The sequence below is a fragment of the Fistularia commersonii genome, chromosome 3 (genome assembly GCF_037954325.1).
Source record: "Fistularia commersonii isolate RoL2024-O1a breed Wild chromosome 3, RoL_Fcom_v1.0, whole genome shotgun sequence".
Classification (NCBI taxonomy): Eukaryota; Metazoa; Chordata; class Actinopteri; order Syngnathiformes; family Fistulariidae; genus Fistularia; species Fistularia commersonii.
In genome coordinates this window covers 3529280-3551440 of record NC_141286.1, presented here as the reverse complement: position 1 = coordinate 3551440, position 22161 = coordinate 3529280, and the positions used below count along the sequence as shown (strand labels likewise).

The 22161-nt window shown below is 39.3% G+C and overlaps 2 protein-coding genes across 2 annotated transcripts; one reads left to right on the top strand and one right to left on the bottom strand.

Moving 5' to 3' along the window:
* Positions 1–447: 447 nt before the first annotated feature.
* Positions 448–12412, bottom strand: LOC147235250 (solute carrier family 13 member 2-like). Its single transcript, XM_086141779.1, has 14 exons — positions 12379–12412; positions 9783–9892; positions 7745–7873; positions 7485–7621; positions 6896–7149; positions 6717–6758; positions 6355–6535; positions 5475–5597; positions 5177–5386; positions 4083–4177; positions 2395–2507; positions 2147–2308; positions 1417–1554; positions 448–576 (listed from the first exon to the last, which is right to left on the bottom strand). Exons 1-14 carry the CDS (start codon positions 12386–12388, stop codon positions 448–450), a joined length of 1833 nt encoding a protein of 610 aa, XP_085997905.1. The 5' UTR covers positions 12389–12412.
* Positions 11464–21781, top strand: sarm1 (sterile alpha and TIR motif containing 1). Its single transcript, XM_086141767.1, has 8 exons — positions 11464–12583; positions 13390–14008; positions 14081–14293; positions 16733–16824; positions 16911–17237; positions 17312–17501; positions 18631–18752; positions 19738–21781. Exons 1-8 carry the CDS (start codon positions 12120–12122, stop codon positions 19850–19852), a joined length of 2142 nt encoding a protein of 713 aa, XP_085997893.1. The 5' UTR covers positions 11464–12119; the 3' UTR covers positions 19853–21781.
* The last annotated feature ends 380 nt before the right edge of the window (positions 21782–22161 follow it).

The following is a 22161-nucleotide window of genomic DNA, read 5'->3' as shown; positions in this document are numbered from 1 at the left end:
GTGCAAAACAAATGAGAATAAGAGAACTTTGCCAAAATGAAACACAACAACAGTTAAAATAATGCAATGCAAAAGTTTTTTTTTTTTTTTTTTCACATTTATTTATTACATTAAGATAACACTGTTTAGTACCAGGGTGATCATGCATCATTCAGAGGTCTCACCAGAATGCATGAAATATTGCATCATGCATAATCTAGGGAAATTAACTGGAATCTGCTCAGTCAAACCATTAGCAACGGTTAGCATCAAATGCTCAAATGTCTGCAGGCTGTAGAACTGTATTTGCAAGAAGGAAAAGTTTGAGAAAGCTGCATTTAGGGGTCTGCGGTAGTCCCTGACAGGCTGAACACACCTGTCAACCCAATCCAATAATTCTTCAGTGTGAGAATGCTGGAGAATTATTGGATTATTGTCATCGCTCTAGTTCCTCTCTACTCCACATACTCACGGAGCTTTAGTAACATTTGCCCAAGTGGGAAACTTATTGAGCTTGAACATGGCCACCCCCCACGTGTTGATGGCGATGTTGATGGTTATAACTCCGAGGAAGTTAAGAATGAAACCAGCCTTTGCCTGAAAAACAAGTTTAAAACCACGTTTGATTGATGCCTGTTTATAAGATAGGACATGAGTAGACAAGTTGTATTGATGTCTTGGATGTTTGGAGCTGCTTCCAGTATGTATGAAATATTTAAAAAGCTGATATGCCTTATTCTCCTATGTATATCAGCAAAACATGCAATTCATTTAATGCGATGAAGGATATACAGCTGGTGTATTGTGAATTCGATGATACGTGCACAGATTTTTAAATGTGTGTGCTGGAGTTGCATTTCAGAGTGGTGTATATCTTTGAAATCAGCCTCACCAAAATGTTAATTTAACTTTATAATAACATTGATTCAACATTATATAGGTGATAATTGAAATTGTTTTCTACCATTGGACTGCAAGTTATTGGATTTTTGTTGTGTCTATTAGTGACATTCATTTTAACTTCAATAAATCCATGTTAAAATGTGATCTGGTATATACATTCCCATTTGAATTGTAAACTGATGGCGGCTTGACTTTGGTCAATAACAAAATATTTATCTGTAAAGTTTTAATTTTAGCATAACACTGATAATCTGACATCTGTCAAAGGTGGCTACTGGCCAAACAAATCATCTGGTTAATTTAATAATCAGACTCTATGTGTTTTCACTGGTTTATACAACCGTGTATTTAGACCTATTGTAATATTTCTGTGTATCTAAATAACTAACATGTTACATAGATATATGGATTATCATAAGCTGCTTATCTCAAAATCTGATCCCGATTTCGCAATGTTTATCCAAATTCGAATTGCGGGTCAGCACACACAACCACAAGATATCTTTTTTTTTTTTTTTCCCCGTAATGTCTCACCATGTCCATGACTTTGAGATTGCCGTAGGAGAAGGCGATGGCGTTGGGTGGAGTGGCCACGGGCAGCATGAAGGCCAGCGAGGCAGCAATAGTGCAGGGAAACATAACGTACAGAGGATGAATCTTGATGGCAGTGGCCTGGAGAAAATAAAATGCAAATACATAAAATGGGAGACTAAACATCCAGCCCTAACTGTAATACCAGTGGAAAAACAGGGGATTTTTTTAACCTGGACTTCCCAAAACCCTAGAAGGCGTTTTAAAATGTTTCTTTTTTTCTTGTATAGGGTTACCGCAGACCTGGGCATTTTACGGCCCGCGGGCCTCATTCAGCCCGTTTGTTTTTTTTTATCCGGCCCGCCAAACTACTTTTTTGGAATATTTTAAGTACGGTACTTTCAATCAATATTTAATTTAGAAACTCCTTTTTTTTTCCTCTTGTTTAATTTTGTATTGGTGATTACATACAAAATAGCGTCAGTACATTTATATAGTAATTAATGATTTTAAAGTTGAAATAAAATGCCAAAAAAAAAATAAATATTTAAATTGCAACAGTCATTTTATTCAATTTACATGATACCTTGTTGGCATTGCATAAAAATTAAAAAACAAATGCGTCCCGTCAGCCAAAATAATCGCCCACTCCTGACCTAAGGCAATGTGCAATACCAGCTTTCCGCAAGATGCGCTGACATGGAAGAAAAAATAATATCTTATTCCGTCTTACCATGGAGGCCAGAATTGGAAGAAAAAGGGTGGTGGTGGCGGTGTTGCTAGAACATTCAGTGAACATGGCCACCAGCAAACACAGTAGGATGGAGATTGCAAATGGAGGGATGCTCTGCAGAGGGGTGAGGCTTTCTCCCAGCCACGAAGAAAGCTGCGATTTCTTTTTTAAAAAGTAGACATAAGACATCAATGAACGACATCTAAAGAAAGTATCGGAGCTGTTATTGTTTTAATCGACTTTGTCACCTCACTTCCATGAGCCAATGCAAAGCCTCCTCCCAGGAGCAAAAGGATGTTCCAAGGCATTTTCTCATGGACGGTATCCCAAGTGAGCAGAGGGGGTGCCTCTTCAGCGGCCTCTGTTATAACAACAAGAAGCTTACTTCCGGTTTTTAGTTGAAATGCACATTTGTAAGTCTTGATTTTACACACAGCGGAAAAACAAATGCCGTAGCCATAAACACACCTCCAAAAGATAAAGAACATGTGATCCATTGATAAGACCCCTGTTTCAGTAGTCAAAAGAGTTTCTGTTATTGTGCGTCCACTTGGGTAATGGAGCGGGGCTCCTAAAAGTCTGCGTCTTAAAATAATAGCGACACGTCTCTGTGTACAAAACACTTCAGGAAAGAACTTTGGGCTGGTGAGTAGTGAGCAGGACATGCTCCACTTAGGTTACAAAAGCAGCAGAAGTTAGTGAGCACATTTGAGGAGAAGCCCCCTATGCTTTTTCAGTCACGGAAACTATAAATTCCACGTTTGAAATATCTTGGTTGTTGTCATTTTCAGAGAAATTGTTTTTTTTTTTTTTTCTTTTAATATCCGATTCAATTTCTTAACAAACTTTATTTACCTTTCAGATAATTTCTTGCTGATGATCACATTCTTGAAATTATTTTTGTCTATTTCTTTCTGGTGATTTCCATTTACATCCATTCCCATTTTATTTGGTAATTTTGTTTCATTTTATGTAAATGAAATTTTAAAAATTAATTGTATTCCAGATACTTTTTGTGGCATTTTCAAGCATTTTATCTTATCTATAGGTGAAGACTGACACACCTTCAATGAGCTAACCTTATTGTAAATAAAAGATATAACAGTTTTCTTGTTTTTTTTTTTCTTATTACAAACCTAAAGCACTTCGCCATTAATCACTCTTTATCTCCCCTGCTGTTAATTTCTTCATTTTACACACATTATAAAGGTGTAATTGTTATATCAATCACTTGGCGCCCCCCAATGGCTGGCGCCCCCGGGTGCTCGCCTTAAACTAGAGATAAAAATCATTTAACCAAAGCTGCAGTGTGCGTTGCTTGAACAAACCTGACCTTGAGGCTATCAGGCTACAAGTCAAAGAGGAGATAATGTTTATTAGAGGGTCATGAATCAGCTGAATTGCTTTCCAAAGTCAGTAAAGATTGACTGACTGTGTCTCTGTTTTGGTGGAGAAGAAGACAGGGAAGATGCAATATAGTGGCTTTAAGTACAATGTTAAGAGAGCATGTGATTCATAACGGCAGCGACGCTTCAGATCTTATTTCAAACAAGGAAACTTTAGCCTAAACAATGACATGAATCATTGATCTTTGTTTTCTTGGTAAAATATATATATATATATATATCATATATGTCAGTTGTGTTCCTAATCTCACATTAATCCCATTTCCATAATCTCCTCAAAAAGCATCTAACAGAACCTCTGCTTTCTTATTTTTTTCAATTTTAGTAATGATTATCATGGTCAATCCCTTAAAAAAAAAACTGACCACGCAGCATTAGCAATAACCTGACATCATCATCCATCTTACTCCAGACGTTTGATCAGCCTCTGCGCAGTTTCGAATCTGCGTTAAAGCGTGATACCCTTATAATAGACGGTCAAATACATTTTATATGAGGTGTTGAAAACAAAAAGTATGCGACTTTAGTACCATCCTCAGCGCTGCCGCAGCATGTGGGCAGTTTGGAGGGGATGCAGAAGAAAAGTGTTGACATCAGTATGGCGATAGTGCCATCCGTCACGTACCTGATGATAAAACACATTCAAAACATTTTTATTGTCATGGCATGAGCGCTATTATATCATGAGAATAATTAGATTGAAAAAAAATATTTTCGTTGATTTTTCATCAGTAGTAATTTAGAATATTACTTCATTGTTTTCTGGCCCTGGTCCTTAACTTCATTGGTTGGTGAAGTATTCAGAGCCTTTACATCAATAAAAGTAGTAATCGCATCCTTTTCAAAATAGTCATTAAGGGAAAAAGTCCTGCAGTCAAAGTCTTACTAAAGTAAATGTGTGCATTATCTACGCAATGTACTATTAACTAATTCTACCAAACAAAATGGTTTCCAGTAAAATGTTTTATTATTATATATGATGTTTTTGGAATAATGTTAAAGCTATTAATATGTATTTTTAACAAATAGCAAAGTCAATTGTGACTTCTTTATTTAACGTGTAATGTTTACTGTTTAATGTAACAGTGCTCTTTACTGCTAATTTGCACTCTATTATTATTATTTTGTTAATTTCATGTCACCCTGGAATAGTGAGAAACATCTTCTTTATTCCTCTGTATGTCAAGTACATGCGGAGAAATAAAGCTGACTTTGACTTTGTCATCCGTCGAGAAACTAAATGAATTAGGTCATCATGTATTTCCTGTAAGAGCCACCTGTCTCTAAAAATGTCAAAAAAAAACAAAAAAAAACACTTTTTTTGAGTGATGAATTTTCCAAAGTTCTCGATCTTAGAAGTTTTGGTTCGTTAATCGTGAAGTTGATTAAGCTCAGCTCTTCAGCTCATTACTGACATAGTAATCGAAACGTATTTTGCCGATCAGTGAGATGCTGAAATGCAGTTACCAAACTGTCAGTCAACTAGAGCATTTAGTATTTTTCTGTGAAGCAAAGAATCTTGCAGCGTCAAAAGTAATCTAATACAAGTACATCTATTGATGTCCAGTACTTGAATAAATACACTTAGTCACGGTTTGCTATTGATTCTGTTAGTGGAACTCACGTTTTGTCTTTGTTGAAGAGCACAGTGGCCCAGCCAGGAATAAACCCCGGCTCTCTGGTGAACCACAGGAGAACCAGGAGAGTGAAGATCAGCAGCACGCACCCCTCGGCGAAACACATGCTGCCCAGCTTCTTGTACTCATCTCGGATCACCTGATAAGCCTCCTTGTCGCCGGCTTTCTTCGTGCCACATCCGAAGGACTTTTTCAAGCTGCCAAATATCAGCGTTTGAAAACCAATCGTCGTTTCCGTCTCACGTTACCCTTTGATTAGGATACTATTTTACCATTGTGACTTACTTCAAACCCAAGAACATAAACTGCAGCCACAGCCAAGACAAAACCAGCATCAGCACCATGTTGGGGAACGCAAAGCCAAACCAGCTGGCAAAGTTGATAACACCGCCGTTATCTGGAAAGAGCCTGAAAACGAGAGACGTATAATATATTATTCTGAGAGGAGAATGTGACCGTAAACGAACATCCAACAAAATTAGGAATCATAATCAAAAGCAAATGCTAGTTTACAGTTTGTCACTTTAACCCACCTAGTCGACCTTGTCTCTGAGATCTTGGAGATCGATAGGACGTGAATGTTATAAAAACTTTGAATGCCAATTAGATTTACAAATGTGTTTATTTTTATTCATCACAGCATTGGGTTCCTTGAGAGAAAAGCTGATCAAGTATAAAAGCTACAGTTACTTCCGACCAACATGTTATTTACGGCAATTTAATGACAAGTTGATGCCACTCAAAGGAAAGTAATTCCAAAAGAGGCCAAATGTGAAAGAATAGTTTCACTAAAATGAGATTTGTGTTATAATCTACTATTCCTGTGTTCTGACAGATGGTTGGACAAAGATGTTTAGACCCGCAAAGAACCGGGGTTTCACAGAAGAGCTATTATGCAGAGCGGACAGACAAATTTCAAACAAAATTAAAAATGAGAAATAAAGGATAATGCTCCCATGCAACTATAAACTGGAGCTGCATATCCATAACAAGTTTATTTGTTGAGGCCGTCAGTACACACTGCCGGAGATGATCAGGGACAGTGGAAATTAATGCAAAAAATCTGGTAATTTGAAGACGATCACCCTGACGGAGTAAACAAACATTATTTTTACGTGAAGTATTCCTTTACGGAAGTACGCTGATACATATGAGAAGGTCTTACTCCTCCATCTGGCCCTTCAGGATGACGTTGGGTGTGGTTCCAGTGAGGGTGGCCGTCCCACCGATGCTGGCAGCGTAACAAACACTCAGACTCATGCCTTTTGATAATTTCATGTATTTTTGTTCTGTCTTGATTCTGCGTTGCTCTGCCTCCTTGACTCCATGACTCCTGACATGAACTTCTGTGGGAACAGCTTTGACTCAGATTAGTGTATTTGCTAAATGGTACCTCTGGCATTTTAACTCAATTGTTTCCATCAAAATTCTGAATATTTTTTGATTTGTCATTTTTTTTTATTTACAATGAATCTAAACTTAGTCATGAATGCAATTTTATATTTGAAAAAAAAAAAAAAAACCTACTTGAAATTGAATCATTCTTCTTAATTTCCTCAATGTTGACGTCTTTGTCTGTAATGGCAAAACAATGATAGATACAAGAGCAAGAAAACAAAAAGCAGCTGTGAGACTTTCTTACCAAACTGCTAAATGTAAGGGAAGAAAAAAATAGATAAAATGTTAAAAAACAATTACACACTAACCTTTGTTAATGCTGCCGTCCTTCAGCTTGAGTTCCCCTCTGTTGAGCTCCTCAGGGTCGCTCATCTCAAAGCTCTGGTTGTCCAGGCCGTCCTCACTACAGGAAATGTCTCGATCCCTTTCCTCCGCGTTGACCTCCGTTTCACATAGTTGCTGCAGCACAGCGTTAGCGATGGGGAGCATCATAGCCGTGGAGGCCGTGTTACTGATCCACATGGACAGGAAGGCTGTGGTTCCCATGAAACCTATCATCAGGCTGACATAAAAAAAAAAAAACAGTGAACAATTGAAAAGTTAGAAAGCGATGAGCGATACGAGAAGAAATTACCGAAAACTATTCGGTCTCCATTTCCATTCTGAATACCGTTTCTTTCAATTTATCGTCTACAGTGAGCAGGATAGGAATGGGATTTTTTTTTTTTCTTTTCTTTCGTTTTATGTTTACAACACCCAAAGCACGGAATGATTTACAGACTTATCTTCAACTTCAAACCGTAGAGACCTTCAAGGACTTAAACAGTCTGGTAAAATCTAATGAGCCCAGGCCTTTTGTATGTTTACAAAAGGCTCCAGGAAAATAACGAATCTTACAGCGAAGGTTTCACCCCAACGATGAGCAGAACTTGCAGGGCAATTCTCCTGTGGAGGTTCCAGTGCTCCACGGCGATGGCCACAAGAAGTCCACCAATAAAAAGCATGTTGGAGTCTTTCAAGTATTGAATACACACCTGAGTGAGATGAGAAACAACCTTGATAATTCAACATTACACTTCTTATGTTAACCAAAAACTGAGCTCAACAGCTGGAATTTTAATTTTATCGTATCCTTGATAAAGTCATCATTTGTGTACTTCTTCTGATTCCATGATGCCCATCATTGGGAAGAGAATAACAGGAAGGAGGGCGGTGACAGCCAGAGGGATACACTCAGTGCACCAGTACAGAGCCATCAGGATGATCACAAAGCCACATTTTGCCTCCTGTAGAGACAAACAGGGAATATTATATATTATTTTATTATAATAATTAATTATTATAATTTCTCAGCTACATTTTAAGAAAATGTTCTTGTGCTGACTAGAAAATACAATGCCAAATGATAAGACTAAGAATAAGAATATTACAACACAGATCTTATAAACATGATAATAAATAAACAGATTGAATTTTTGTAAAGAATGATAATAATACAATTAATAATGAAATACCCGCTGCCTTACCCTTGTTTTAATTATCTTGAAAATTTCTCGCCTTTTATAGTTTTCTACCACCTTTATTCTATTCGTAATCATTAGGGGTGCAATCCAAACGAAACGTACTATTTTAGCAAATACATATTCAATATAAAAGACAACAGATGGACAATAAAACAACATTTACCGCAAAGTCTCCATTCAAATTTACCATATGCACAAAGAGCTGAGTAGATTGTGGTCTTTGATTTAATGGTTCGGATTGAGCCCCCCGTCAAGGCCCCCCTTTTTTCAATTTATGGAAGATTACATGGTTGACGGGGTCACCGATGGAAGGCCCTTTCCTGAACATGTTGCATTTGCAGGAAAATGTAAAGCGATGAAAGCACTTCCAGACCCATTCCTCTAATCCTTTTTTGACTATCAAAGGTTACCTCTTTCAATTTGCCGCCACAGTTGGGAAATACCTGACTGCAGTTCGGAATAAAGAAATAGCGGAAAGCAATAGCTTTTCCTGAATTGCATTTTAGAGTAATCCTAAAAACACAAAGTAGAGCAGCAATGGATTTCCAAAATGATCCAAGGGAATTCCAAGTATTTCTATGTAGAACATATCATTTGAGTCAATACACTGGCAATAAACTTTTGTGTGGATTATTTTCGCCCCCACATTTTTATAAAAAAAGTTTTCATGGCAAAGCATAAAGCTCAAAATGTAATCAGTTCTATAAAATACAGTCAAAACCATCAATTTCCAAATGACACCGAGATTTATTCTTAAAACTCGCTTGTTCTCTACTGTATGTCAAAGTCAATGTGTCAGACTGGAAAATGAATATGTTAAAATTATAGTACGGTTAAAATTTTTTCACACAACAGCACAAGTTCTGTCCTTGCTGCTAAGACACTACCAGAAAATAAGAGGGGATAACATCAATCGGAGTTCATTGTTACACTACAAGAATAAGATCAGCGTAGTTTATGTGTAATAATAAATTCAGTTAAAAAATCTATCTATCTATTGATCAATCTATCTACAACACTGCACATCACTTAATTAAAAAAAATAAGTAAATAAAATTGGTGAATGGTCCTCAGAAAGACTAAATGCAGACACAGAATTGTTTGTGAACTGATTATATCACAGCGTGTGTTTACTGTCCAGTTTAATATTCGTCCAACACAATGTGGAAACATGAAGCGTTCAGGTTGCACTATTTTTAAGCTTTTTAAGCGTGTAGAAATTGAAGACACATTAAACACATCGTTTTGAGTAAACAGGTTTTTTTTTTTCTTTCACATATAAAATCCTAATTTGACAATGAGGATTTTTTTACAGAATTTACATGTTCAACAAGAGCCAGACACATTTTACATATTAACGTCATTACTTATCATATATATATTGATATTGAAACTTGACATATGCAATTATACTGATTCCATTCATATTCGTGTTGTATTTGTTTGGTTTGGTTTTCTGTTTATAGTATCATCATCATCACTGAAGAAGAATTTAAATAGTGCTCAATGAAAACACACATGACAATAAACCATTAATAAATTAACTATTAACATTGACTTGGGAAGCAGTAACAATAAACAGTTGCATTTACTTTACCCTGTCTGATTTTTTTTTTTTTTTTTTTTGCAACTTTGTCTTAAATTATTCTGCTGTAAGATGTGGTGCTCTCACCGAGGTGGGGATGACCAGGGGCAGCGGCAGCAGTAGAATCGGTGTCAGCACTATAACAATGTAATTCTTCTTCCTGAACAACCATTTAAAAAACCTAGCCGCAATCATGATGGAGTTACAGAATCTATCGACAGTTCTATGTTCTGTTTGAGATACGGTCACTCAAGAAGTGTCGGTTTAAATACAGCATTTGTAGGTTATTACCCTGAAGGGGTAAAAATTAACCCTAGAGGGATAATTTACCGTACGTGTGTTGGTTTGTTAAGTGGGGTGGGAGGGCTTCATGTGTCGGCCACGCTTGCGTCCTTACAAGATAAGAACTGGAATACGATGAACAGACTTTTTCATCTGCGGCAAAAGTGTCACTGTCTCTGCGCCAGGCATTCAGGAAAACAATGATGTGGTCATGGTGCACGTGTGTGTATGGGCCATATAAATCTGTACATATTACAGACTGTATAGAGCAATAATTTGCAGTGAATTGCAGTTACTGCGAATACTTATCTGTTATGGTAAACCTTATACATTCACACGTCGATGTGCTGCAGAGCTGCCATGCAAGATGCTAACCAGGCCATCAAGAGCAACTTGGGGTTCACTATCTTGCATAAGTACACTTTGGTGTGCAGACAGGGGAAGTGGGATATTGAACCGTCTCCTCCACTCTACCAACTGAGCCACTGCCCAGCTGTTAGTACTTTACATAAAAATGAAAAAGAAATAACCTGAAAAAGTATTACAAATGACCAGAAAATGATAACCTAAATACAAAATGAACCAAATAGATAATAAAATTGCTTAAAATCAATACAACAAGAGAACAAGTGAGCCATCTCTGGTGAGTTTGGTGACTTCAAAGTGATGAAAACACAGTGTGAAGTCTGTTTGTGCAAATGTTGGCGGGTGTTTATCACTCAACACTGACTTTGCATTTTAATGGTACTGAAGCTCAAAGTCCCACACAATTTCTTCACACACCGCTGTTTTCCATAGATAAGAATTAAGAAATTGTTTTGTTAACAAGCGAACTCAGCTATAGCATATGTCAGAAAATCTTCTTTGTAAATAGAGCAATCCATAGAAGCTGCTTTTGAATTTTCCCAACAGGGATGAATAGAGTCTTATCTTATCTTGCTAATAGCTAATAGTAATAGAAAGTAAACATAAAGGAAGTCATAGATCTCTCTCTAATTTAACTGATATAGTCCATGGTAATGACGGTAAAATAAAATAAATACAAGTATACAAATATATAAATACAAGTAAGATTAAAGATAGATAAATTATAAGTGTGAAAAGTAAAATTAAATTAATGATTGAAAATACATGATAGAAAATAAAGAAGAATGAAAATTCCAGAAGTGCTGTTAGGTACTGAAAAATTCCGCTTTGCATTATGAGCAAATGTTAGGAGTGGCATTTCATACATACAGGGAGAATTTAAGATTAATTACATGCTGCATGTTTTGGACAGCGGGAGAAAAAAAATTCAATTTCTCCTGATATTGCTGCTGTTTTATGCCATTAAACGTGTAAACCCAAACAGCTTTAAAATAACCATGATGCCTATTTATGTCCCCTTTGGTATTTTGATATGTTATTTCCATCTTATACAGCCGTATTAAATACTATACTTAAATCTAGAAGGTGTCTATCCCTTTTTGTAAAATCACATTATTCAAAATCAGCATAGACAGAAAAACAAATCAATAAATTATATAGTATCTATATGTTGCTAGCTTAACTGCTAGCTTGCTAATGCTATCTCTATTCGCCGACACGGAGCGATGAAGCGCCGGGGAAGGGAGGGTGCGTTCGTTTTGTCTCCGGCTGCGTCCCGGCGGGCTCCGGGCGGGGTGGGCGGTGCTGACGTTTCGGAGATGCGGACGAGTCGCGGATGCTGTCGGGTGATGCGGTAAGAGCACACTGGGAGCGATTTTAAATATATAAATATAAAACTGTTTAACGGGAAACGCGTGGTGGCTAAGGCGGATGTCAGACTGGGAACAACAAGCCGTTGTTTACAATGAATGCCGCTGAGAGCGCGGAAAACAAAGGGCCCTAGTTTGATCCTCATCCTGAGGGTCTCTGTGCGTGTTCAGGTGCTCGTCGGAGTGTCGGATATTTCAGAACCTGGTTTGGATTTTTGCCACCCATCGATGGAGACGTGATGCGTTTTTGCAGAAAACTGTCATTTGTGATTTAAAGCAAAGGCCTGCCGTTTGGTGCATCTCCGGGCCCGGTGGTGTTTGCAGCGGAGTGAAGAAGACCCAGAGGCCCCTGGAGGGAAGAAGGACAAATCATCATTATCATTTAAAAGCGGGCTTCTTCCATTAGATGCTCTTTTTTCTGACTTTTTTCCTCTGGAGGATCTATATACGTTTACGCGTCATGTTCAGCGGGGACAGGCTCACCGTGCCGGAGTACGTCAGCCGGCTCCAGAGAGGAAGGAGCGGCCCCGCGCCGGATCCCCGGGCGGTCTCACCGGGGATCAGCGCCGACGTGCAGGCGGTTTTGGACACGACTCTCCCCGCTCTGCGCTCCGCCATCCAGGGTCTGAAGGCGGCCAAGGACACCTCCACTCCGGATGATACGCGCAGGGCCATCGCGGAGATCTACCAGCTGGTGGAGGAGGCCTGGGTCCTGCCCACCATGGGCCGCCAGGTAGCGGAGGAGATCTGCAACAGGATCCGTCTGGACGGAGGCCTGGAGCTGCTGCTCCAGCTCCAGCAGACACCTGCCGTGGAGATCACCTATGAGTCGGCCAAACTACTGGAGCAGATACTGGTCTCGGAGAACAGGTGCACAATAATGACATGCCATGGCAAATTTTCTAATGATTAATGCATTTCTGTTTAATGTAATGCAGTATAATGGGGGATTTATTTTTTTACCATTCATCATCCGTGCCAGTTGTGCTGCAGTCAGGGTGGGTTGGTGGGGGTGCAGCCTGGCCCGATGCAGGGGTACACCCTGCCCCGAGGACACACCTTTACAAACATTCACGTCCACTGCATGTTAACCTCTTGTAAGTTAACCCCAAAAAACACACTGATACACTAGGAGAACATGCAAACTCCACGCAGGAAGGCCCTCTGTCGATATTGAACCAGGGACCTCACTATTGCACTTCAAAAAGTAAAAATATAATTATCCCAAAAGTAATGTTATTGTTGTGTTGCTTATGTTTCAAAATTGCATAACATAAGCATAAGCAAATGCACAATCTACTACTGGGATGTAGGCTACCATCAGTAACCTTGCATCCTGCCCCCTCCCACGCCAACAAAACAATAAAATTACTTTTGGGATAACTTGTGGAAAAGAAAACAGAAGGAGGTGAGCGGTAATCTTGATTTAACCTCCAAAAACCTCTTTGAATCTTGAATCTTAAAACGTGGTGTCCACATTTTGGGTTGACTTTATCGTGCTCTGTGGCCAAGTTGTCCCCGAATGAGGACATCGTCGTTGTTGTCGTTGAAACTTGTCAGGTCCCAATGAGCCCAAAAGCAAGGAAGAATTGAAAATGCAAATCAAACAAGAGCTGGATTTTAAAAGTGGTTAATAGCGATTATCTGTCATCTTATTTGTACGCCTGCATCCACAGGGATTACGTGGCACGACTGGGTTTGGGGGTCATTCTCAACTTGACTCGGCAGCAGGAAGACGCCCAACTCGCTCGCAGCGTCTCCGGTATCCTGGAGCACATGTTCAAACACACGGAGGAGACGTCCGTCCACCTCATCGCTCACGGCGCCCTGGATGCCCTCCTCTTCTGGTGCCGTGGCACGGATCCCACCGTGTTGCGTCACTGCGCCGTCGCCTTGGCCAATTGCGCCATGTACGGCGGCCACCGCTGCCAGCGCTGGATGATCGAGAAACAGGCGGCCGAGTGGCTTTTCCCGCTCGCCTTCTCCAAAGAGGATGAACTTATCCGCTTCCACGCCTGTCTGGCGGTAACTGTGTTAGCGGCCAACCGAGAGATCGAGAAGGAAGTGGTTAAATCTGGGACTTTAGAGCTGGTCGAGCCTTTTATCGCATCTTTGGATCCAGACGACTTCGCCCGCAGCTTATTGGACAGTGCGGACTGCATGCAGGGGAAGACGGCCTCGGACCTGCAGCACCTCTTGCCCTTACTGGACGGAACCAGGCTGGAAGGAAAGATCATCGCGGCCTTCTACCTTTGCGTCGAGAGCAGCATCAAGTCTCGTCAGCGTAACACAAAGGTACGCGCGCACCTCCGTACGCGTCAAACACGATACCGGGCTCCGCTTTGACCTACACCCATCCTTCCCTAGATTTTCCAAGAGATCGGTGCGGTGCAGAGCCTGCAGAGGATCGTCATGTACTCCAGTAACGGCACGGCCTGCTCTCTGGCCAAGCGGGCGCTTAGCATGATGGGAGAAGAGGTGCCGAGACGTATCCTGTCATGCGTTCCCAACTGGAAGACCTGTGAAGTGCAGAAATGGCTGCAGCAGGTCGGCTTTAGTGCCTTCTGCGACCGTTTCCAGGTATGCGCCTGCGGAACACAGCGGAACACACCTTTGTTTTCTATCGCGTATTCATTTAGCCATCAATAGGTCCTGTTTATCAATCTGTAGGCATATCGCAGACTTTCAAGATCGGCCTATGACCTAGCCTTTATGCACGGATACTGTCCATACATAATGTACATAATTACAGAATATGTATATAATTTACAGTATATAGATATTTTGCCAGCAAGTTTAAAACTAGTCTAGACATTTGTCCATTTCACTGGATGACGCCATGGTGATGCAGTGCTAGAGAGGAGTTGAATATTCACATGATATTGTAAACCTTAGTGCAGCGAATTTTCAATGTATACAGTCAACCCCATTATATACATATGTGTATATATATCTATCTATATATATATATAGATATATATACAGTGTGTATACTGAAGATGTAGAAACACATGGATACACATACACATCTGTATATATACATGTGTAACTATTCAAACCTCTGCATAGGATTTGCTCAGCTTGGTCCTCACAATGCTGTGTACATATATATATATATATATATATATACACACACACACACACACACATATATATACATATATATATACTGTATATGTGTGTATATATAGTGCATTCATACATATATGTATATATAGGACTGTCTCAAAAAATTAGAATATTGTGATAAAATTCTTTATCTTCTGTAATGCAATTAGAAAAACAAAAATTACTTTTTCATGATATTCTAATATTTTGGAATCGGATTTATGAGTTTTCTTAAGATGTAAGCCATAATCAGCAATATTAAATAATAAAAGGCTTGCAATATTTCAGTTGACTTGTAATGAATCCAGAATGTATGACATTTTTGTTTTTTGTAATTGCATTACAGAAGATAAAAAACTTTATCACAGGAGGGGTCTTCACGATAAGGCTGCGGTTCACATTTTATGTGATGTTATTCTATTGTTAGCATCTCATAATGTTATATGTATAATTTATTTGGGATTTCGCACTTTAATATAAAGACTTGAAATGCAAGCGATAACTTGGTCCAACCATCTTGGAACCCGATAAGATACCGTTGTGATATTTTTCCAAATGAGAAGATACTCTGGAAAAGAGAATTATGTACTTTATTTGACATCATGCTATTTTGGTTTCTTCACTTGTACCTTCAAACAACATCAAGCTCATTTTGATTTGGTACATGTCAGGACAGATTTTATTTGTATAGCGCAAAATGCCAACACTTGTTGCGTAACACGCTACATGTGTAGCCGGTTCGGAGCACGCTCTTTAAAATGACTGACAGGGATCCAGGATTTCGCATTGAGAAAGCGTTTGGCGAAAGTGGCGAGGAAATATTGCCTCTTTCTGGGAGATGCGAAAGCCTTCTGCCTCGACCAGCCGGGGTAGAGAGATAGAAAGCAGGAGTTTGAAAGAGACTGGGAGGGTATGAGGGCTGAAACGGACAGATACAATGATCTCATAGCACAAACAGTTGTATGGCTCTAGCTGACATGGCACAAAAATAACAATAATAATAATTTTATCTAATATTCAGAAGATAAATCACAACTGGCTGCTGCAGTCGATCAAATGTGTTTAAAATACAGATATTTTGTGTGCGTGCATCATTACTTTATTGCAGGGATAATAAACTACTCTATTTATACCTCTGTGAGCGCCCGGAGGTGCATCAGTGCTACACGACCTCACCACCTCGCTCAGTCGCACGTGTCCTTCCCAAAGTCTGCTGTCTGTTTTCATCCGTGTTGGCGTCACTGCATTCGCACCCTGTTTATTTTTGTCATTGTTCCTGTCACTCTGTTTCTGTTCTCACCCTTGCTGTTGTTTTTTCATTCTGTCGTTTATTTTTATCCTTGTCTATTTTGCTGTCTCTTGTTTGTGGATGTCTTTTGCTATCTTACAATTATCTCTTTTATTTTTATACTCATATTTATTGATATTGCCATTGTTGCGTAACTGTGGCAAAAGAGTTTCCCCATATGGCAGATGTGGGCATTTTACGGCCCGTTTTGCCAAACTATTTTCTTTGAATATCGAACAAGTATTTTCAATCAATATTGAATTTGGAAATGTATTTTTTCATTTTTTTCATTTTTTTATGGAGGATTACATACAAAATAATGTCGGTCGGTACATTTATATGATCATTAATGATTTTAAAAATTGAAATAAAATGCCAAAAAATTGAAATATTCAAATTGCAATTTTTATTTTGTTCACATAGTTGGCCCGCGCATTAAAATTAAATAACAAATGTGGCTCGCCAGCCAAAATAATTGCCTACCCCTGCCCTAAGGGGATCAATAAAGTATTATTCTTGTCTTCCTTATCCTTATATTTTGTCCCGCCTTGAGTTCATACACAGCAGAATTACAAATCCCAGCCAACACTGCGTTGCTTCACGTCATCCATGTTGTTTTACAGGAGCTGCAGGTGGACGGAGACCTTCTGCTGAACATAACAGATCATGATCTGAGTTCAGATCTGGGAATGGTTGCAAGTCTCTCCCGCAAGAGGCAAGTGCCCAAAAACCCTTTTCAGAATCTGAGAGAAAGAAAAAAAAAAATCACTGTCATTTTTCTGTTTCCTTTTATACCCGTAGGTTCCTGAGGGACCTGCGCGTGTTAAAAACCTACGCCAACTACTCTACGTGCGATCCGAACAACATGGCCGACTGGTTGACCGACGTGGATCCACGATTCCGTCAGTACACGTACGGCCTGGTGCAGTCCGGGGTGGATCGGAAGAGCGTCCAGCATCTGACCGATGAACAACTGGCGCAAGACTGTTACATCAGAAACGGTGTCCACAGGGCCAAGATCTTGGCCGCCAGTCGTCGGCCGCTGAAACCCTGCCACACCGATGCTCAGCCTGCAGGACCTGACGTGTTCATCAGCTACCGCCGGACAACCGGTTCCCAGCTGGCAAGGTGAGACTATAACCACAGCTGGAAAATCGGTAAATGGTCAATTTGTTAAATCCCCCACCTCCTCCTCTCCCAAGCCTCCTGAAGGTGCACCTGCAGGTTCGAGGATACAGCGTCTTCATAGATGTGGAAAAGCTAGAGGCAGGAAAGTTTGAGGACAAGCTGATTCAGAGCGTCCAACGCGCACGGAACTTCATCCTGGTATTGTCGGCAAACGCCCTAGACAAGTGCATGGGGGACACGGCCATGAAAGACTGGGTGCACAAGGTCAGAATTTTTTTTTTTTTTTCGCAATTGCTTTTCTGCCGTCCTGTGGAAATTCCAATCGTTTTCAAAATCGGAAGGAAATAAGCAAAATTGACTTTTTTATGTATTTTATTTTTTTATTAGAAATGACCAGAAAAAAAATTAGATCAAAGCAAACAAATGTCAACACGTGTTAAAAATAACTGAAGAACTGACAACTAAAATATTTGAAATAAATTAAAAATATTTCAGGAAACTGAAGATTTAGTTCAGAGTAAACTACGGCCTGTGGGCTACATCCAGCCCACAGTGTTAATTTTTTCAGGTCCACAGGGATTCACATTAACAAAATTCCTTTAAAATACATACATTTGAAGCATTAATGTATTTTTCCCCCCTTTTTTACCTATTTGTGCCACCAGACGACGCACTACAATTATGGGCCTTTTGCTCATGCAAATTCCGCCTTCTTTCCCTTGACCCGAGGTCAACTGTGCGTCACCCCACAAGACAAAATATGTGGTCAAAAAGTTGGAAAATGGGCAGCAAGTATCAGGTTTTCAACAAAGTGAGAACTGCAAAGTCATTTTCATCTGAATGACAACCCAGAGCCACACTTCTCATTGGTCAGGAAAGTGTAGCCACAAAGCAAGAATACAGCATTTTGCGTGCTAATGAGGCTAGCAGCTTGTCATCAGAAGAGAGAGACACTTCCAGCTTCGACTAACACTGACTCGGCAAAACTTATTTTATTATGAAAAAAGCAAATTACGCACTGCTGTAATTTAAAGCAGCGAAGGTTGATGATGGTAGAAGAAGTCCCTCAACAAGTGAAGGAATCAGGCAAACTGCCTACTGTTCTTTTTTAGTTTTTTAGTTCACATTTCATACTTAATACTCTTATTTTTCACCTCATCCACCAAAGATCAGTTGCACCGCTCAGATTGAGAAACTAAATGTGGCCATGCAGGTAAAGACGTTTTCCCACCCCCGATTGAGGTGATTCGACTCCATTTATCTATCTTTTTGAACACCTGAAAAAACATCACCGCCTTGCCTTTTTTACTGGTATCGTGTAGCCTCTTGTATCTATCCTCTGCTCGTGTCCGTCTTGCATCAGCAGCCTGCGTATCATTCGTTCATTCTCCAGGAGATAGTCACGGCCTTGGCCGGCAAGAAGAACATCGTTCCGGTCACGGATAATTTTGCGTGGCCCGACCCTTTGGCTCTGCCCGAGGACATGAGATCCATCCTTAACTTCAATGGCATCAAGTGAGTCCCGGATCGTATCAAGGATGCTGAGATTTGATAATATGTAATGCATTCCCATAAGGAAATTCGTGTGTCGCGGCAATAATGGCATTTATTAGTTAACAAGAAAGGATAAGCAAAGAACAATATACCAAATATTTATCACTCTGGTAAAGGATTGTTTGTGGTGGTGTATCAGCTTCCTGCTGAAGTGACGTGCGGTGAGGTTCATGAAGGGTGAGGCACTGACGTTTACTGTAGCTTGCTATTGCTGATTATATTATTCTTTAGCCGGGTCGTAAGAAGGATCCCTGGGATCACCAGTGCCCCCTACCACGAGGCACCGTCACTGCGTGCCTCACTCAATGTCTCTTTGCAGCCGTTTTATTATTGCTCAGCCCAAGAAACACGTTAAAGTTTTTGACAAAAACATTATATAGATCAGCTAAACTATGGAAATTTAGTTCATGTATTAAAAGTGTTTGAAAATTTGAATAGTGTCATACACAGACAGCAATACGGTCAATCACTGTTAGCATTATCATTGTGCAATCCATAGTGGGATCAGATGATTGCTGTGTCACCGCACGTCTCGTCTTCATGTTTGAACAGTAAATGTGATTTTTTTTTTTCCGCGATTTTGAAAAAAAATATTAAAAATGGTGAAGTGGAAAATAACTTTATAGTACAAATCACTGAATAAATATAACCATTTAATTTCCTTTTTCATTTTACATTTTTTTTTTCTTTCCATGATGACAGGTGAGGCCCTGCCTCCCCTTGCCTCTACTGACTTGCACGTTACTGTCCTGCACTCAGTTCCCATTCTGTCATTATAAATCTTTTAATATTGCACATTTTCTCCTCTTAATATTTCATGACCCCAAGGGCTGCGATGTAACTGTTTTCATCAGATGTTTAGCGGTTTGTGTGAAATATTTACGTCAGACACACAGACCGTTCGGGTTTTTTAAAGGTTTATTTTGCCGCTCTCTCTTTCACGCAGATGGTCCCATGAGTATCAGGAGGCCACAATTGAAAAGATCCTGCGCTTTCTGAAAGGGAACCAGGACCTCCTCGACAGCTCCAAAGTGCAGAAGAAAAACACGCAGACGGCTTGAACGTCGCCGTCAACACAAGTAAAACAATGCCAAATCCCAGACGGTCACATTAACGTGGCCCGGCGGCTCCCTTCCCCCCCTCCTACCGCTCCGTCCGACTGCACGTGAAGCTGATTTAATGATGTTAAGGCAACCTGCTCATAGAAACCCCGGTGAATAAATTCGAGGAATCTCAGACTGTGCGTAAAGAGTGCTTTAAAAATCCCTCGATGTTTGTCTCCCCTTAAGCTGCTGCATCTGTGTTATAAAGAACCTATATGCCTTCCGGGTCTCAGGAAAATCACCAATTTATCGCGCAAGTAAAGCAAACACTGTCAATATCTGAGAGCATTCTCTGTTAAGTTATATGCAATTTTTTTTAATTGATCTTTTTTTAATTCAGTACTGAAGCTTATGGATTGAAGCAGGTCTCTGATGAAAAAAAATTGCTTTTTTTTTTTTTATTTATTTAGAAAAAGAGGGAAAGCATTCCTGATTCAGTTTAAGATGAAAGCATCTCTCTGTTCTTACACGGGGGCATTGAATAATAATCTCTATCTCCTATTTCTCTAAATTAAGCATTGGACAAGTAATGACACAATTATAAATATTTAATAGTGTCATTACAAAAACAGTTCTGACCATATCTCATTTATTATCCATCATGTGGACTTTATAGGGCAAGGTGTAATTAAAAATAAAAACATCACATTGTTCAGAAGCCGCCAAGGGATATCATCGACAATTCAAAAATAATGAAAAAAAGTATTTCAAGTTATCCATTCGATTTAAAATAAGAAATAAGAAAAATTATCCAAGCGAAACTCTTTCGTTAAGACATTCCACAGGATACCTGAGTGTGTTTACATGCCTTTAGATTTAACCGGTTCTTGTCAAAAATAATGGCATTAACAGATTATCCATCCATTCATGAATAAGAGACAGAGAATAAGAGACTTTTAGATTAGCACATTTAAGAGAAATCGGAAAAATACGCCTTGCTTTTTGCCCAATATTCTGCTTATTCACCTTGTGTTAGTTGCCCCGTCTGACTCACAGGTAATATTTAATCAGTATCTTTAAAAACACTAAAACGTAACGGTCAGCTTAAGACTTGCATCATCTACTAAATGACAATTCTGGCAAATTTTGTTCTAAAGGGCATAAAAACAAAATCAGCATAACGCAAGTCAACAATTTCCCCAAAGTATTGCAATATTGCTTGCGTGTAAACACACTCATTAGGTGAGAAATGCTATTCAACTATAAGAAAGTAATCATTTTTACATCAATTAAACAGCAACACAATGTATCTCGTGTGGTGCCATCAAGCAGATACTGTACGCAATAATATTCTCAATCACTAGCTCAGCCTTCAATCCCACTCTACGGTATGTACTCGAGGAAAATATAAATCTGTTTCGCTGCCGAAAATGCATTCTTGTTCCCTCAGTGTATCTATTGTCCAGAAATAGTAACACACACTCGTGAAAAGGTTTATTACCTGTTGTATAAAGCACAGACCTACCTGTGATGACTGAGAACCATCAGATAGATCCCGCTTCAGTCATGCTGAAGAATTAATGTGATTAAGTGCTTGTCCTAAGTCACATGTTATTTTCAATAAAACAACTGCAGCCTTATTTGCATGTGTTACTCAGCGTTATTTTGCGTGCAAACGACAACCATTATTTTGACGTCTTTTTTTTTTTCCTTGTAAAGCTTCAGTCAGTTATTATATTTGCAGACACGGTTTCTACTTCAAATTGTTATCTTAGATGTTGGGGGTCCGTGTAGTTCTGACACCAATCAAGCAGACACGTACAGCATATAAAATCAATGTTGTTTATATTGAAATAAAATATCTAATATTGTTATGTAGTAGTCATTGTATAGTGGTCTCGTTATTGATGAGGGCATTACTGCCTCTCCAATATGGGCTGGGGTAGAGGGAAAAAATGTCATTTTATAAACATATATATATAAACATTTACGTAAATGTTTATATATCTCTCTCTTGCTTTCTCTCTAAATATATATATTTATACACTGACTTTCTTTCGAAAGATATTTACAATTTTAAGAACTCGAAACAATTTCCCATTCCTGATAGTCTCATCTAATTTTTTTATAAAGCTGAAAACAATTTGTTGTCTTTTCTTTATTTCTGTATCAAGTTCATGTATGTGCATTTACTTCACCACAAAAAGCTCTGCCACTTTGTCCCCCTAGTTTTCTTTTCATCCATCCATCCTTGTATGAAATGTATGTTATTTTATCCTACTTTGCAGCTGCCGTCTCACGTGCGCCCCCTTCAGGTGAGGCACAGT

Coding starts and splice junctions, on each gene's coding strand:
- sarm1 (XM_086141767.1), top strand. CDS start 12,120: ATGCTCTTTTTTCTGACTTTTTTCCTCTGGAGGATCTATATACGTTTA. Junction 14,009..14,080: donor CTCGTCAGCGTAACACAAAG/GTACGCGCGCAC, acceptor ATCCTTCCCTAG/ATTTTCCAAGAGATCGGTGC. Junction 18,753..19,737: donor CTTAACTTCAATGGCATCAA/GTGAGTCCCGGA, acceptor TCTTTCACGCAG/ATGGTCCCATGAGTATCAGG.
- LOC147235250 (XM_086141779.1), bottom strand. Junction 5,387..5,474: donor TTTATGTTCTTGGGTTTGAA/GTAAGTCACAAT, acceptor GATATTTGGCAG/CTTGAAAAAGTCCTTCGGAT. Junction 577..1,416: donor ATCTCAAAGTCATGGACATG/GTGAGACATTAC, acceptor CTTGTTTTTCAG/GCAAAGGCTGGTTTCATTCT.